This window comes from Vanellus vanellus, assembly GCF_965231255.1.
Source record: "Vanellus vanellus genome assembly, chromosome: 18".
Taxonomy (NCBI): domain Eukaryota; kingdom Metazoa; phylum Chordata; class Aves; order Charadriiformes; family Charadriidae; genus Vanellus; species Vanellus vanellus.
Window position 1 is genome coordinate 2,091,363 of NC_138923.1, and position 17,374 is coordinate 2,108,736.

General features: G+C 49.2%; 1 protein-coding gene across 2 annotated transcripts in view; it reads left to right on the forward strand.

Annotated features, from left to right (window-relative positions):
• Nucleotides 1–17,374, forward strand: part of PNPLA7 (patatin like domain 7, lysophospholipase) — a 137,035-nt gene that overhangs the window by 94,277 nt on the left and 25,384 nt on the right. For both annotated transcript variants that reach the window (XM_082492495.1, XM_082492496.1), the window contains exons 26-27: nucleotides 2,872–3,028; nucleotides 11,024–11,140. In XM_082492495.1, coding sequence (XP_082348621.1) covers nucleotides 2,872–3,028; nucleotides 11,024–11,140 — 274 coding nt within the window. The remainder of the gene's footprint in view (nucleotides 1–2,871; nucleotides 3,029–11,023; nucleotides 11,141–17,374) is intronic.

Sequence of the window (17,374 nt, forward strand, 5' to 3'; positions counted from 1 at the left end):
ATGAACATGTGAATGTGGAGATTCAGCTGTGGAAGAGGTGGCATTGGGACAGTCCATTGTGAAGCCAGTCCCGGTCAGTTTGCAGTTGCCCTCCAAGCAGGAAATGCTTCACCGTACTTGACGTGTCTTAACAAATCCACGTGATGTAGGCTTTCTCCAGAGAGCAGGTTGGACAGTGTAAGGCGTGTTCCTCGGCGAAACATCAGCGTCAGCTCATGACTTCCACACAGGGATAAGGCAAGAGTACGTGCCGGGCACAAGAAGCAAAAATAGCCGCGATCTAAAAGCCTAAAACCAATGGGCTCCTCTGGCAGGGGTGAAAATAGAATTATTTTAACTTTGCACATCTTATGAGAAGAAGCAATAGCAAAGCAGGGGAAGGAGAATCTGGAGAGGAAAGCTAAACGAGCCGTTTTCTGCTCTTGGATTACACCAGCGCAGATCTGTCATTGAAGTCATTTACAGCAGTATAACCGAGAACCTGTCTCGGGGCGTTTCAGCAGCTGGAGGGGATTTATTTAGATGGAAAGAATGTGTTCAGCATAGCTTGGCCAAATGACACCTACGGTGGACTTGGCAGCTGTTAGCAAGTATTTATAGGATGTAAACAGCAAGGGGAAAGAGGATGGAAATAGAGCAAACCCGGGGGGGGGGGCGGGGAACAGAAAAATGGGATGAACATGGGAAAAGGAGAACTTTACAGCTGTGCGGGTCAGACTGCAAAGCATCCATCCAGGTCAAATGAACTAATTGACTTGCTTGATATCAATCGGACAAAGCATTTGAAACTGCAGGTCATAATTTTGTCCCGATCAGAGGGCAATCAGCCTCTGTTGGGACTTCCTCTGTTTCTCTGATGGTTCTGTAGCCCAGAGAGGGATCCCCCTCCCGTCAGGGGATCGCTGTTTATGAGATCAGATCATCAGGAATAGTGTGGCCAGCAGGGCTGGAGAAGGGATTGTCCCACTGTACCCACCACTGGTGAGGCCGCACCTTGAGGACTGTGTTCAGTTTTGGGCACTGCAGCACAAGAAGGACATTGAGGTGTTGGAGAGGGTCCAGAGAAGGGCAACAAAGCTGGTGAAGGTCTTGAGAATAAGGCTGATGAGGAGCGGCTGAGGGACTTGGGGTTGTTTAGCCTGGAGAAAAGGAGGTTGAGGGGAGACCTTATCACTCTCTACAGCTCCCTGAAAGGAGGTGGGAGTGAGGTGAGCGTTGGTCTCTTCTCACAACTTACAACCGATAGGACAAGAGGGAATGGCCTCAAGTTGCACCAGGGGAGGTTTAGGTTAGACATTAGGAAAAACTTCTACACTGAAAGGGTTATCAAAGACTGGCAGAGGCTGCCCAGGGAAGGGGTTGAATCGTCATCCTTGGGTGTATTTAAAAGCCGTCTAGATATGGTGCTCAGGGCCACGGGTTACAAGTAGGCCCGGTAGAGGTAGATAACAGTTGGACTTGATGGTCTTAAAGGTCTTTTCCAGCCATAACAATTCTATGATCAAATGTTCCACCTCTGTTCTCTTGCTCCTGATGGGGGGTAGGAGTGATTGATTCCGACACGAGTATTCACAACAATTAGGAGCTTCTGAGCTTGCTGAACACAAGGTTGCACCTCCATGTTTCCTGTTTGGTAGCCCCTGCCAGCCTGGTGCCTTTGATTCACCCACTCCACAGTTAAATCCTTTTGGGATTTGACCTCTTCAGTGTGTGGTAACAGTGGGTTCCCCAATTTGTGTGTTACATACACGTGTCTGTGCGTAAATTCTTTCTTCTAAATTAAACTTTCTTCCTGGTGATTTGGCTGGCCATGTATGTCTCCTGTCAGTCGTGTCCCCAGTTGGGGATTTGAGACTAGTTTCTTCTCAGGTGAAGTCCGTTCCATATTATAGTCATCTTTTTTGCTTCTCTCTGTCATTTTGTAGTTCTGCTATTTATTTATTTATTTATTTATTTTAGTGAGAAGTCTGAGCTTGCTTGTAGTTTCCAAAATGCTGCTGCATCCTGGATGTATGTTCATATGTTTGCTGTTTTATTCTGGTTTCTTTGGTTTGCCTGTTGAATTTCCACTGAACACGAGGGTAACGTTTTTCAGAGAATACCCTCCGTGGTTCCAAAAGCTGTGTGTGTGTGAGCGGAGGTGGTTGAGAGCTCGTTGCTGCAGGGGCATTGCTGCTTCTGTTTCTCTCCTGTCCCATCAGCACGGAGGTTTGGCTGTTGTTTATCACTTGATTCCATCATTGCTCCAAGTTCCTTCTGCGCCTCTTGAAATCAAGGAAGACATTTGCTATCCTGAAGGAATTTGTATCCTCCTCAAACGTTGCCTCCTCGTCTGCCCCGTTCCTGGGTCTGTGTGCTCGATGAAAATCCTGCCTTCTCATCACTGCCTGTCATCTCTTGGTCTTGTTTTCCACCTTCCAAATCCATTATTAATCCGTGCGGTGACCCATCCCCTGATCCCAGGCTGGCGGAGTTCCTTTGAAGAATCACTGGAAGAGACTCTTGTGGAAAGTCTCTGAAATCCGGCCGTTCTCGGCTGCTTTGGAAGAACCCCAGTAGGTTTTTTGATGCGTTGCTGCCTTAAAGCCATGTTGACTTTCCCCTCGCGTATCCACTGGGTCGGTTCCTGGCTGTTGTTTTCCCGTCGCTGCCTTCCATGCTGAGGTCAGACGGGGCGGTCTGGGTTTCCTGGGATCCTTGGGGAGTCTGAACATTTCTGCATTCATGAGGTTTGTTTCTGACATGGAAGCTTGTTCAGCGAGAGATTGGCAGTTTGGATAGTTCCCTTAGAAGGTGGCGTTCATGTCTTTATGCTCTTTCAACAGCTCTTTGTCTGATAATGTCTTTTTTTCTTTTCTTTTCTTGGCACAGGGGATGCTCCCAAGTGGGAGTTATCAGAGCGCTGATTGAAGCTGGCATCCCTGTAGATATGATCGGAGGAACGTCTATCGGTGCTTTTATGAGTGCCTTGTACGCCGAAGAACGCAGCTACAATCAGATGAGGATCAAAGCTAGACAGTGGGCCATGGTGAGCATGGGAAATGGTGCACTTCTCTCCGCAGACGGGGTGTGAGAGCGGCATGGCTCGTTGCATCAAGAGTGTGGCCAGCAGGTGGAGGGAGGTCATCCTCCCCCTCTGCTCTGCCCTGGGGAGGCCACATCTGGAGCGCTGTGTCCAGTTCGGGGCTCCCCGGGTCAAGGAGGACAGGGAACTGCTGGAGAGGGCCCAGCAAAGGGCTACAAAGATGATGAGGGCACTGGAGCATCTCTCTGCTGATGAAAGGCTGAGGGACTTGGGGCCTTTTAGTCTGGAGAAGAGAAGACTGAGGGGGGGATCTTATCAATGGTTATCAATCCTTTAAGGGAGGGTGCCGGGGGGATGGGAACAGGCTTTTTCCATTGGTGCCCAGTGACAGGACAAGAGGGAACGGGCACAAACGTGACCATAGGAAGTTCCATCTCAACCTGAGGAGGGACTTCTCTCCTGTGCGGGCGGCAGAGCACTGGCACAGCTGCCCAGAGAGGGGGGGGAGTCTCCCCCTCTGGAGCCATTCCCAACCCACCTGGACGTGTCCGGTGCCCCTGCTCTGGCGGGGGGTGGGACTGGGGGAGCTCCAGAGGGCCCTTCCAACCCCCACCAGTCTGGGATATGGCGAGCCTCAGCCGGCAGCGGTGCACCAGCAGCCACTCGAGAGGACCACCACCTTCTGCACTTCAGTGTCCGCACGGCGAAAAGGGCCCTGTCTGGCTGCGAGGGGGAGGGCTGGGAGAGCTGTCACGGGCGCGCTGGCAGGCGACGCCGGCGCCCGAGGAGGCAGGAGTCAACCGCTTGCCTTTGCTCTGCGCAAATTCTAGTCACACTCTGAACGTAGAGTGATGTTGTTTGAGTGTGTTAGCCTGTGTTTATCTTTGTTTTATCTCCTCTTGTTCTGTGCTGGAACCTGTTTCCTTTCCAACTCTCAACAAATGTGTTTCTCTTTTGTGTAATTTTCTCTCTTTCATTCTCACATGCTGTCATTTTTCAGTGGAACTGATTGACGGAGGTAATCCTTCTCTAAACTAAATACAAAATGTGTAATTCACAGTGTAGCCTGAGAACTCCGGAGTGGTGGTACTCTGGTTCAGGAGAAATTTTTAACTTTAAATATGTATAAATATACAAGAACATATTTTCATAGTTAAACCAAGGTTTGGGAAGGTTGTTTTAAGTAGTGACTTCTGTGGCTTTATTTATTTATTGATAAGATGTTGGGGGAACAAACTGTACTAGCGCCAGATTACACTAGTTCAGATGGGCTAAAGGTGAAGGTGAGCGTTATTTCTGAAGTTTGTGAGTTACACCTTTGCATAGTTCATATGAAACCCACGTTTTGATGTTGGCTCTCTTAGTGAAAGGGAAGCAACACGGGGAACTTCCTAAATTAGATTAGGGTCTGGGTCTGCTTAGATCTTGAGGTTTAGGGGGAAATAGGAATCCACAGTTGGCACACGTGTCCTGCGTACCTTTCCCAACTGCCTTCTGACCTGCTGTGGCTTTGAGACGGAATCTACCGTATCTTGGTGAGACACCACCGACTGTGCAGGCTGCGTACTCTGGGGTGTTAAAACGCATATTGAGGCCCCGGCGTGTTTGTGCTCTCCTGGTGCACAGAGGACCGTGGGACGCCGTTTCCCCTCCCCTTCCCCGCTGGAAGAATGTGGATTTTGTGCTTTTATATTTAAGAACCGCCTGCGCCTGGCTGGCTCGGGAAACGTAAACTCTTTGTGATACAGAGCAGTTGGCTGGAACGGCAAAGGTGGCGGCGGCTTGAGATTAAAGACGTAAACCCCACTGTGCTGAATAGTATCAGACGTCCATTTAACCTCGCACTCTTTATTTCCCACGTTGGTCGCTACCAAATGCTCGCAGGACAGCATCTGCGCCGGGCGGGCGCGTGGCGGTACCTCCCTGCGGTGGTTTCCCACCCTCCGGCCGGCCGGGGCTCACCGCCCGCTCCCCCCTGCTCTCGGTGGGGCTGGAGCGACGGAATCTTCCTCCCCGCGTTTGTCCAGAGGATTATCTCCTCTTGTTTGTTAACTTGTCGGAGCTCTTCTGCTCAGCGCTGTGCTCCCGTCGTAGCCGGTTTCGTCTCCAGCATCGCACCTCTTGAGTTTGTCGGCCTAATCTGGAATCACGCTCGCTTTTACCAGGAATAGTTAAAGATGAAATGAAGGAATGTGATCTGTTTATTAACTTTTGAACACAAATTGCAAAGCTCGGAGAATGTTTCACAAAGGAATAGGCTGTTTCAGGTGTTGGTACCTTGAAATCTGCAAATAAGTAGCTGGAGGAGAGGTTAATAAACTCTGTTAGAGCAAACGATGCTCTGTTAGAGCATCTTATTAATGAAGAATGGATTTTCTTGAGTTTTTTCATGAGCGTTCTGACAAGCTTGTCAGGACCACATCCAAACCAGAAATTGTTCAAGGGTTTGAGAATGTAAAAAAAGAAAAGACCGCTCAGTGTGAAGCCCTTTTCACTGTTAACAGCACCATCCAGCAAAAGGGCGGCATTGTAAATTGACGCAAACCATGAAAACCCTCTCTCCCAACTTCAGATCACAGCTAATGTACAAAGTTGTTTGAGGGATTATAAATCTTTTTAACAGTGGCTCTTCTGAGTTATTTTTCTCTTGTATTGTGTTGCAGCAACTGTAGACTGAGCGAGGAGAGGGGCTCCTTTCACTGAGTTGTGCCCGCAATAGCGGGGAGGTTTGTTGGGGATTCGTAGAAGATCCACCTGAAGGGACGGGGTGTGAGCGAGAGGGCAAATCCAGCAGATAAGCCCCAAATTCCCAGTGGCCAAAAGCCGCAGGGCTGTTCCTGCTGTGCTCCGGGGCCGCAGCGCTGCGGGCGAGGAGCACCGCTGTGGGAGGCGGCTGCTGTGTGAGGGATGCTCGGGGCAGCGTTCTGTGTTAAGCCGACGTTATTCGTAAAGGCTCGAGCGTTCCCTGCTCCGGAAGGTGCCGGTTCTGCTCCTCGGAAGCCGGTGAGCTCTTGCTGGTGAAGGTTATTGCTGAGTGCTCTTTGTGCAGAACTTTGCAGCCTGGCTTTTTTAGCCTCTGGGGGTCTTTGAAATGTCTTTGTGGCGATGGATTAGATAACACTGATTTTTTTTTTTTTTTTTAATTTATTTTTTTAATCCATCAAAACAAATGCTGGTTTTGTCCTGCAGTTATTTCTCTTTTTTGGTATTTTTAGAAGTTGGCATATCTCTAGTTGTACACTTGGGGCTGGGAGAAGGGATATTTTTAATGGGATGTTTTCTGCACCTGATGAAGCAGCGAAGAAAGAAATGACTCTTTTTGTCAAAATACAGAGGGGCATGAAAATTACCAGTCGGGCTAGTTACTGTGTAGTGCCTCTGTGTCTTCTGTACCTCGTAACCAGCAAAACAAACAAACCAAAGCTTTCCTGTTTCCAGATTGTTGGGTTTTCTTGGTTTTTTAATTGGAGAATTAATATTTCAAAGTATAAATATTTCACAAAGAATAGAATATTCTGCGGTTGAGGGGAATGTGTAGCTAAAAAGCTTCCCGTAATGAGAATTGAGACTTGCTGGGTAGGACGCTGCAGTCGTTTGCTGGCTGTGATGGTGTGACAGCTACAACAAATGGGGAGTTCCGAGGTTGCGGTCATGAGGTTCTGCCTCTCCCTAATGCAGGTTTAATGAGCTGATTTGGCCAAAAATGCATCACTTTTCTGTTTTCCCCACCCCCCCCCTCCTTGTCGTGCTCGTTTCTGGCCCGCTCAGCTCCCGGAGCTGCCGGCTGCCATGGTGGTCGTGCTGGTCCAGGGCAGAACCATCAGCCCCAGTTTGGGCCAGATGAAGCTGCCGTCGGACTGGATCCCGATACTCTTCTTGATCCGTTCCATCTGTTGGTGTGAGGGGGGAAGAAAGCTGTTCTGTGCCGTAGCGGGGCGATGCCTGTACCCGTAGCCCGCGTGGGATGGGGGGAGCGCTGCTGAGGAGGAGCACGGTGGCACCGTGCATCCCACTGCTGCAGGAGGGTCGGTGGGGAGGGGTGGGCTGCCCACGCGATGGGGACCGTTGTGGAAGTCGGAAGGAGAGCATCCTCCGCCGGTGCAGTGTTTTCTAAATCACTTTGCATCCTCCGCTGTTTCCTTTCGCTGGTGCCAGATCTTCCTGTACGGCAACAGCCACAGGGACACGTCCCTGCAAACACACGCAGAGGCTGAGCTGAGTCGGCGAACCTCGCCAAACTGGATTGGCATGAAGAGCGGGCAGGATGTTATGGGAGAGGTACCTCCTGAGCGGAGGAGATCAGCAAAATAAACTGGTCCCAGTCCGCCAGGTGAAGGCAGTCCTGGTTACTGTGCCTTAGCGCTGGCTCAGGCCCGGCAAAAGGTAATAAATACGAACTAAAGCAGCTTTAAAGTGCACAGCAAACCCTAAATAAATAAGAGGTTTGTTACTGATCGCGCGTAAGCAAACGTGCGTGTGTGGTCTGTTAAAGTGGGTGGCTGAGCTGCTGCAGAGGAGCCGCTCCGGGCGTCCTCCAGCCCGCCGGTGCTCCGGGACGGCGTTGGCCCACCGAGGCGCGCTCTGCTGCCGCTCCATTGCGTCTTTAGCGCTTTATCAATCACTTCGGAAGGTTTTCTTTACTGGGTTTCTCTGCTCGCAAGAATTAAAACCGGGAGGGTTGCTTTTCCCTTATGAGCCAGCTGAAGTGTTCCCTCTGGTTGCCTTTCCGATGGAATTCTGTATTTGAGATTGTTAGCAACGGAAGACAAAAATGTACTGGGTGTGGTTTTGTGGCATCTTAAAAAATTGTTATATCAAGAGGTACAGGAAAAATCTATTTTCATTTAGTGATAAGGCCCGATGGTTCATATTTACCATTTCAATCGTATTGTTTGGGGTGTTGAAATTAACCCTCTGTCAAGCATTATAATGGGGGAAATTCAGATAAAAGGTTGCACGCAAAATCCAGACATACCTCTTGCTTTGAAATGCCCACTTAAGGCACCAAACCGTCCTATTTCTGCCCCGGGTCGACCACCTCAGGTAATGACCGTGCGGATGGCACGTGAACTTACAGGATCAGGACATATGAATCTGATTCTAAACATCCATTTACTTCCCTGGGGCCTCTCCGTCACCGTCCTCTCCGTCCCAGACATCTACGCTTTCTTATATGGATTATTTGTAATTTTCTTCAACTCTTGGATTTCTGATAGTTTACCTTTAAATCTGAATTTTCCGTGATCTGTAATTCCCGCCTTTGGGATAAACGTACCCCCGTAGTGCCGTTTGTCTGAAACTGTTGACCCGAGTTATGTTTTTATTTTGCCTTTAACATCTTTTTCATTGTGATTTCCTTTGCTCGTTTCATTGAAATGAGAGCACTGACGAGGCGCTAAAGGAGATTTTGGATGCTCTCTCTAGTAGTTTAAAAAAAAATTAATCTGTTCTGCTGTTTTAAATTTTTGTTCTTGCAACAAGTTTTCCCATACCCTTGTTTTGGTTTGTGTTTTTTTTTTATACTCGGGAACATTGAAAAGTCTTGGGATTATCCTGGTTTTTCACAACCGTTCTGCATCAAAGACCAAAGTAGCCAACAATGCGACTCAGGTTTCTTTTTGTCCATCATCATGTGCGTTTGCTCTTGTTCTTCTGCTCTGTGAGCAGAACCACCGTCTCCCTTCCCTGTTGAGGTTAAGTTATACCACGGGGTAGCTTCTAAAAATAATTTTAGGATTGAAGGTCTTTTTAGCAAAAAAAGCCCACGTTGCAGCAGAGCTGTAGAAATGAAAGTTCATGAGAAGTTCACAAAGAATCACAAAATACCTGCTGTGTCCCAGGGGAAGGGGTGGAGGTGCCCGAAGGCCGGGCGTCCTGTCGCCGTGCCGTGGGGAGCCCGGGCAGCCGCGTTCCGGGAGACGCCGGCGTTGGCCCTCGTGCCGTTGGGTGGCAGAGAGGGCTGGAGAGGAGCAGGAGTCGGAAGGCTCTGGCTGCCCTTCCGAAGCCTTAACTCCATTTATCTTGAGGATGGCGGGTGGGAGCAGCTGCTCGTGGAAGGCTGAGGGAGGCTGTTGGCCATCAGCGTCAGCTAAAAGGGCATCTTCCAGTTACGAGGAATGAGAATATTAAGAAATAACCAATAATTAGAAGTATTTTGTTTGCGTATGAGATTACCGTGAGCATTAATTGCAGGGAAAATGGAGAGGCTCAGCGTTATAAAGATCATTTGCAACACGGATAGCTCGATGTTTGGTGCTGAGTTGGAGAGAGTTTTCTTCAGTATTAAATAAAGGACTTTTTATAAATGCCTCTTCCCCTGATTTAATCTTTCTGAGTAATGTCAGAGACCAAATCCCTATTTTAAGTACAAAACTAATTCCATTTAGCTCCGAAGCTGTGGCTAGGGTGTCTGTAGTTAGCTTGGCACCCTGTCCTCACCCAGAACCTCCAGCGAGGATGTGAGGGAAGGTGGCAGCTTCCGAACTGGGTTTGCGCTGAGGCTCCTCCCGAGCTTCCCCTTTATATACTTGGTTTTGAAGATTTTTTATTTATTTATTTTCTTATACTTGGACGTGTATTCTCTGGGCTGATACCTAATATACGTTTCGAAGCAGCTGGACGTGACGGTGTAGGCTAATCCCGCTCCTCTTTGAGCGGCTGCTGGAGGGGAGCAGGGGGCGGATGTTGCTCGCGGATCGGTGAACAGGCGGTCGGGCGAGAGGCTGCCTCGTGCTGCAGCGCTCTGCCCGGGCGCAGTGCCGCCGTGCTGCGGAGTCGTTTGTTAAATTATAGAGAACCTGCAGAGAGAGGAGATACTTCATCCGATAGAAATATTTCATCCGATTTAATTGGGAATGAGTTAATTGTTTTTTTTTTCGCCTTCTATTGCATTCGAACGGAGTGTGATGTAATATGTTAGGTATTGCGTTTTGTTAGGGTTTATTAGGGTTTGAGACCAACAGAATGGTTGTGGGGCAAATACAGTGGCCATAATGCCATAGAGTTCAGGTATTTTCATCATTTTATTGTGCAGGTTAGTGCACAGATGCGATGTGCTTGAAATAGGAGGGGAAAGTAGAAATCCCTGAAAGCTTAAAGTATACGGTATATGTGTGTTTAGAAGAGACACGTCTGACAGCGCCTGCCGCCCTTAGTTAATGTAAAAGGTATCTAGAGGGCTTCAGGAGACCTCTTGTGCTTTGGTTTATGGAGCTCACGCGGAGTGCCCGCAGTAGTATCTGAACGCCGGGTACCGAGCCACAGGCGAAGAGCACAATAACTCCCTTTGGGAGTGAAAAATAATGGACACCGATACATAGAAAGTGTGTTTAAAGCTTTTTAGCATGTGACTGACTGAACCTTGTCGCAGTCCCAGAGAATCACAAACACGTTTTTGCCAGTGTTTATGCTGAGGCAGAGAAAAGATTTAAGACTGGAAGAAAAATTAGGTGTGATCCACAAATGAGAAGAGATGGATAAGGATATAGATACCTATATTGGAGATTTAGGGTTTCCTTTCCATGCTGGTGAACCCCATATACACTGGGGAAAGGATGACGAAGAGGGAGATAACTAATAATATCTTTTTGTTATTAAAAAATAAATAAATTGAGAATTAAACTGCACAATTCACATCCATTTGTTAAGGCAGAAGCCCGTGCCTGCGCACGCTGCTTTAGAGGGACGTTTTGATTGATGGGTAGAAGGGGTATGTTCTTCCATAGCCTTATTGCAAACTGGCTACAAAGTTTGCTGCTGGTTTTTTTTTTTTTTAAATTCGTGACACCATACCAGGAGTTACTGGTTGTAGTTTTTGTAGTTGTATTTCTGTCCCCTGAACAACTTGCGCTTACACCAGCAATGCTTCCAGCGTGTTGGCTGTAGAATCTGGAATACGATGTCTCTCGAATTGCATACATTAGTTCAAACATTAATATGGATTCTTGCGTATATTTACCTTTGAAATGCCTTTTGTTTTTTTTTTCTTTTTCTTTTTAGGTTATGAACTCAGTGCTTAAGACTTTTCTAGACTTGACATATCCAATAACCTCTATGTTTTCTGGAGCGGCTTTTAACAGCAGCATCAACAACATCTTCAAAGACAAGCAGGTGGAGGTAGGTTACTTATTCGCTTTCTGCCTCGTGAATGATGTCACTGTATTCTGTTGTAGCAGAAGCAGCTTCTCCCGTGCTCATACGAGAGATGGGGCTGGGGGACGGCTGAAGACATGTTAAAGCCGGGAATGGGATGTTACTTGAGTATAGGAAGGAGCCAATTCTTTCATTTTGGTGAATTTAGAAAACACAAGGAGTGGGTTATTTGTAGCTACTTCTGTTCAGTTTGACAAAGGGATTCCGTTGTCTGAGAGCAGAAGTTAAAATTCTGTCCCTGAAGTAGAATTGCTGAGACTGTTTTATCGTTATTTTTCTGCAAATCAGGTCGGAGACACTCTTGAGGCACACCAGAAGAAGGTCTTGAAGAGGGTAGCAATGAGTTTGGCTTTTTTCAAATTTAATTTTGCAGCTAGAGTGAGTTTTTGTCAACAGCCTATTGAAAACTGTAATAATGTCAGTATATTGTTTCCTGGTTTGTGTGTGGTGACCTTTTGTAATTGCGAGGTGTGGTATGGTCCACCTGAGCCGATAGCCACGTTCGGAATCCCACCTGTCCTCTGCCCCTCAGCAACAGCAGTTTGTAAAGCACATTATCAGGGGTTTTCTTCCCAGATCAGCAAGCTTAGGGAGTGTTGGCATAGTCTTGCAATCTTACCTCATTTGCAGTTATAACCAAATTATTCCTGTGTTTGGAATCCTTGTGGTGAAAGATTACGTAGCAAATTAACACTATATATACTTTAAATCATAGAATCACAGAATGGTTTAGGTTGGAAGGGACCTTGAAGATCATCGAGTTCCAACCCCCCTGCCATAGGCAGGGACACCTCCCACCAGCCCAGGTTGCCCAAGGCCATGTCCAGCCTGGCCTTGAACACCTCCAGGGATGGGGCCTCAACAGCCTCTCTGGGCAACCTGTCCCAGTGCCGCACCACCCTCACAGTGAAAAACTTCTTCCTAATGTTTAATCTGAACCTGCCCTCTTCCAGTTTGAAGCCATTCCCCCTCGTCCTATCACTACATGCCCCACTAAAAAGTCCCTCCCCAGCTCTCCTGGAGCCCCTTTAGGTACTGGAAGGCTGCAATAAGATCTCCCCGGAGCCTTCTCTTCTCCAGGCTGAACAGCCCCACCTCTCCCAGCCTCTCCTCCCAGCAGAGGGGCTCCAGCCCTCGGATCATATTTGTGGCCTTCTCTGGCCCCGCTCCAGCAGATCCATGTCCTTCTTATTTTGGGGGCTCCAGAGCTGGACGCAGTACTCCAGGTGGGGTCTCACAAGAGTGGAGTAGAGGCACAAATATATTTATTAAAAATAACCTAAAACATTCCCTACTTAAATGCAAGTATGAAAGTAAGTGATTAATCATCCCATGGCTTAAAATAGCATTTCGCTGCACAGAGGGGATGGTGCTGGGAACAAACGGGTTTTGGAGTGATAACTCCTTCTGAGAGTGGAATTATTTTTGTTTTGTTAATTCGGCAGCACCAGCCATACCCTCAGGTCTCTAATCATGCGTGTCCTTTCCTGAAGCGCTCCAGCTCCTATCTTTAGTTCCAGCAGAGCCTGACAGGAAAACGTGTGATTGTCCGGGGACGGAACCGTCTCCTCTGTGCTTGCTTTGGCGCAGCTGAGGAGCTGCCGTATGCAAAGCACCGAGAGCCTCTCACGGTCTTCTCTCGGTTACCGTGGTGTGAGCGGTGGGTGGTAGGTGGCAGCGTGAGGCCGGAGGGCAATGCTGAGCAGAGTTTTGGCCAGGAGAGAGTGACAAAATGGAAGAAAATCTCCTCTGAGCTTACATGGCCCCAGCTTCCCCTGGTCTATCACCATTTTGGATTTCAGCCGTCAGTTTATTGTACTTCCCTTTAAGATGCAGTTGATTCCCTCCTTATGACTTTTAACAGCTGTAACTGTATGACCTGTTCTAATCTTGCAGCCACGGGAAGGTTCTGTCCAAGAGAAATCCAGTTCTGAGGCACGTGACAGCATCACGTTAGGGGCTGACCTCCTGGAGAGCAGCTCTGGGGAAAGGGACCTGGGAGGCCTGATGGACAACAGGATGCCCATGAGCCAGCAATGTGCCCTGGTGGCCAAGAAGGCCAATGGCATCCTGGGGGGCATCGAGCAGAGTGTGGCCAGCCGGTCAAGGGAGGTCATCCTCCCCCGTCTGCTCTGCCCTGGGGAGGCCACATCTGGAGCACTGTGTCCAGTTCTGGGCTCCCCGGGTCAAGGAGGACAGGGAACTGCTGGAGAGGGCCCAGCAAAGGGCTACAAAGATGATGAGGGGACCGGAGCATCTCTCTGCTGAGGAAAGGCTGAGGGACTTGGGGCCTTTTAGTCTGGAGAAGAGAAGACTGAGGGGGGGATCTTATCAATACTCAAAGGGAGGGTGCCGGGGGGATGGGAACAGGCTTTGTTCAGTGGTGCCCAGTGACAGGACAAGAGGGAACGGGCACAAACTTGACCATAGGAAGTTCCATCTCAACCTGAGGAGGGACTTCTCTCCTGTGGGGGCGGCAGAGCACTGGCACAGCTGCCCAGAGAGGGGGGGAGTCTCCCCCTCTGGAGCCATTCCAGACCCGCCTGGACGTGTCCTGTGCCACTGCTGGAGGTGCCTCTGCTCTGGAGGGGGATGGGTCTGGGGGAGCTCCAGAGGGCCCTCCCAACCCCCAACATTCTGTGAATCTGTGATCATCTCTGTGCATGCTGAGGGTAGTAGGCTAAACCCTTTGGTCTGTGCCTGAGCGTTTCCTACGTTGGAAGGCTTCCATCAGATAAATAAGGAGAAATGTTGTGCAGATCTGCAAGGACAGAGGCAGTTACTCCTTCATCGCGGTTCGTGTTACCAGCACAGGTTAACCAGTCACGTCACTGGACAGCTGGAAATCGAAAGCTGCGGAAGTGTAAAGGGTAACTTATAAAGTAACAGAAGCTGAACTTTGACGCATTAAGCCTTGAAGAAACGTTTTCTTAAAGCATTATTTCAGTGTCCAACCTGCAAACATCCATCTTTTCTCAGTAGTTGGAGTGGTTTTGGAGGGGGCTGGGTAGCAATGACTGCCAACTGGAAATACGTATCAACAAGAGTTAATTATAGCCCTACAGACGCAGGTTGTCTTTGGGTGCTTGGCCACAACTGCCCCTTCCTGGGAGGACCCACAGTGGTGGTAGCAGGACCGGAGAACTTCCTCCCCGAGGGGCCGGGTGGGTGCTGGCCCTTGTGTCTCTAGAAAAGCTTAACATGAGGAAGCACTGGGCCATGTTCTCCTTTTTACTTCCCGTGGCTGTGAGGTGGCACTCCTGCACTCCTCACGCGTGCCTTCCTCCCTCTTCTGCATCAGAGCTGGGGCAGAAGCACTTACGTTGATCTGTTATTTCTGACATAGAAAGGGAGGTTTCCATTTTCCCTTAAATGTGCTCTCTCACAACCCTTGTCACGTAGGTGTCTCCTGACTGCCAGCAGTGCTGTCTGTGGGGTAGCCCTGGTTACCAGCAGCCCCTGTGATTGCTGCTACAGATGTCAGCCAAAGACGGTCCATGAGAAGAGATCAGCCTGTACAAGTTCTTCCAGGAAAACATGCAGAAATCCAGGCCAGGGTGCTTGAAAGATATTTCTCAAGAAACGGAGTTACTGCTCCTCTGAAATTCGTAGAATCATAGAATGGTTTGGGTTGGAAGGGACCTTGAAGATCATCTCGTTCCACCCTCCTGCCCTGGGCAGGGCCACCTCCCCCCAGCCCAGGTTGCTCCAAGCCCCATCCAACCTGGCCTTGAACGCCTCCGGGAATTACCCATCCTTCTAGGAGAGCACCAGGTTCTGGAATTTTTATCCCCCGTGCCAGAAGCACAAAATGCTCTTGCAAGTCATCGCAGCAGGAGGCTCAGGTGTGCGGAATCAGAAAAGACTTCTATCAAGTCCTGTTTGAGACTTGAATAATGCTCTGTCCCCAGATCAAATCAAACGATCTCCGAGAAATGCAGTCTTCGTTACTGCGTGGTCGGCCTTGGTTTAGTTTCTTTTGTGCGTGTGTTTGCATGAATACGAAAGGAAGTGCCAGATAGACTTCTTTCCCAGTTCCTCTATTTTTGCTTCAGATGCGGTCGGTGCAGGGAGCTCTGCAATCATCAGAGCGTCTTTAGCGTGGAGAGGCGCCCCTGATACTCTCGTAGTCACACTTTATTCATCCGCCCTCCTGTGGCATTTATACCAGATGGGTTGTAATACTTGTGCAGCATCTGTTAGTCCTCCCCAATTCCACCATCTTTGCAGAGCTGCTTAAGAGATTAAACTTGCTAGGAAGAAACCTCCTTCTTGGCGGGCCAGAGTGTCTCGTAGGACAGCACAGAAACTTACACCGGAACCACAGGCTGAGCGGCGAGGGAGCACTTCCCAGCTCGCACTGGTAGCTGGAATCCAAACCCTTGTTTGGTGTCAGTTTAAGGCACATCAAAGCCGTGCTAGAGGAGACCCGGACACCTTCTCCCGTGAGCAGAGAGGCTGGCTTGGTGGGAATCAGGGTTACCTCGTTAGGCTTGATTCAGCTTTGCTGACTGACACAGAACCATCAGCTGTTGTTCTCTGGGTGTAAGTTCAATTTATTCAAACAAACCCTTCTCCTTCCCGTACCCTTTCGCTACCACCATGGAGACATTCCGAAACTATCCTCTCTCTGACAAACCCTGCGCAGCTGGGAGGCCAGTTTTTTCCAGCTGGTGGGATGTGAGCACAGACATGGCTGAAACAAAAATGGGCACTTCCTCTGCTGGGTGTGGGGCTTGTTGGTTTGGTCCAGCCCCGTTGGATAAACCTGTAAGGCACTTAGCTCAGCCTTTCTTTTTGTATATCATCCTGCCCCTTATGTACCACGCTCCTCACTGCTCTCTTACCCTGTGGTGTCTCACACAACCTCTGGGGTCTTCTTGAAGATCAACCTTGCAAGATCCTTTCTTCCTGTAGGTAATGCTCGTGGACTCATATACTCATAGAATGGTTTGGGTTGGAAGGGACCTTAAAGACCATCCAGTGCCACCCCCCTGCCCTGGGCAGGGCCACCTCCCACCAGCCCAGGTTGCTCCAAGCCCCGTCCAACCCGGCCTTGAACACCTGCAGGGATGGGGCAGCCACAGCTTCTCAGGGCAACCTGTGCCAGGGCCTCACCACCCTCACAGTCAAGAATTTCTTCCTAATATCTCATCTAAATCTCCCCTCTTTCCATTTAAAACCGTTCCCCCTCATCCCATGGTTCCCCTCCCTGATCCAGAATCCCTCCCCAGCTTTCCTGTAGCCCCTTTAGGCACTGGAAGGGGCTCTAAGGTCTCCTCGGAGCCATCTCTTCTCCAGGCTGAACAACCCCAAGATGCTGCTGTAAAGTCTTTAAAGGGTTTAAACTCCTTAAAAGCACAGCTGATCTCTGACCCCAGGTTAGAAGAGAATGTGGTGTCCTGAGTGTCCGTCTGTCGCATGTGGCAACGTGACATTTCCCAGCAAGCAAGATGAGAGAGTAAAATGGATCCAACTACAATGGAGCGGGCGGTGTTGCAAGGGTTTGGCTTGACTCTGGGCAGCTTTGGGTCTCAGCAGCATTGCTGTGACTCTCCTGCTGCAATGACCCCTACCTTCATCACCGCAGGGTACAAATCAAACCTCACTTAGTCAAGAGGCCACAACTCGTGTTCTTCCCACTTTGCCCTGGGCTGTGGTGTCTCAGGAACTGAGGCAAGAAAGATGCTGCCTGCTCCAGTCATGGGTTGGGGTTGGGGGACACTGAGGAGATGTGTGCTCATCCGTGGGGAATGCGACTGTGGAAGACTTGTTCTGTGTAGGGGGGTGAACACCACCTTGAATGGAACGGTTGGGTGAAACGCAAGAATGGCCGTACTGGGCGAGATCAGAGATCTCTCCGGCTTAGTGCCGTGTCTCCAGGGAAGGCCAAAAGCAGCAGGTGTTTAGCGCCCTAGATAAGAATGGAATATGTAAAAGGTGGGTCCTTTTTGTTGTCCCTCAGCAAGAAACAGCCTAGGGAGCTCTTTAGATGAGTTATCGTCGGACCCCCCCACTTCATCTGAAAGAAAAACAGATATCAGAAAGAAGGTGAACAGTAGTTTGAGTGATGAGGCTTCTGTGCTGCTCTGTGTGCTCGACAGTCTTCTGGAACAAGTATTTCTTGCTATTAAAAAGGATTTTTGTCTGCCTTGGTTCTGAATGAAATGTTTGCATACGAAACAAATTTATGAACTT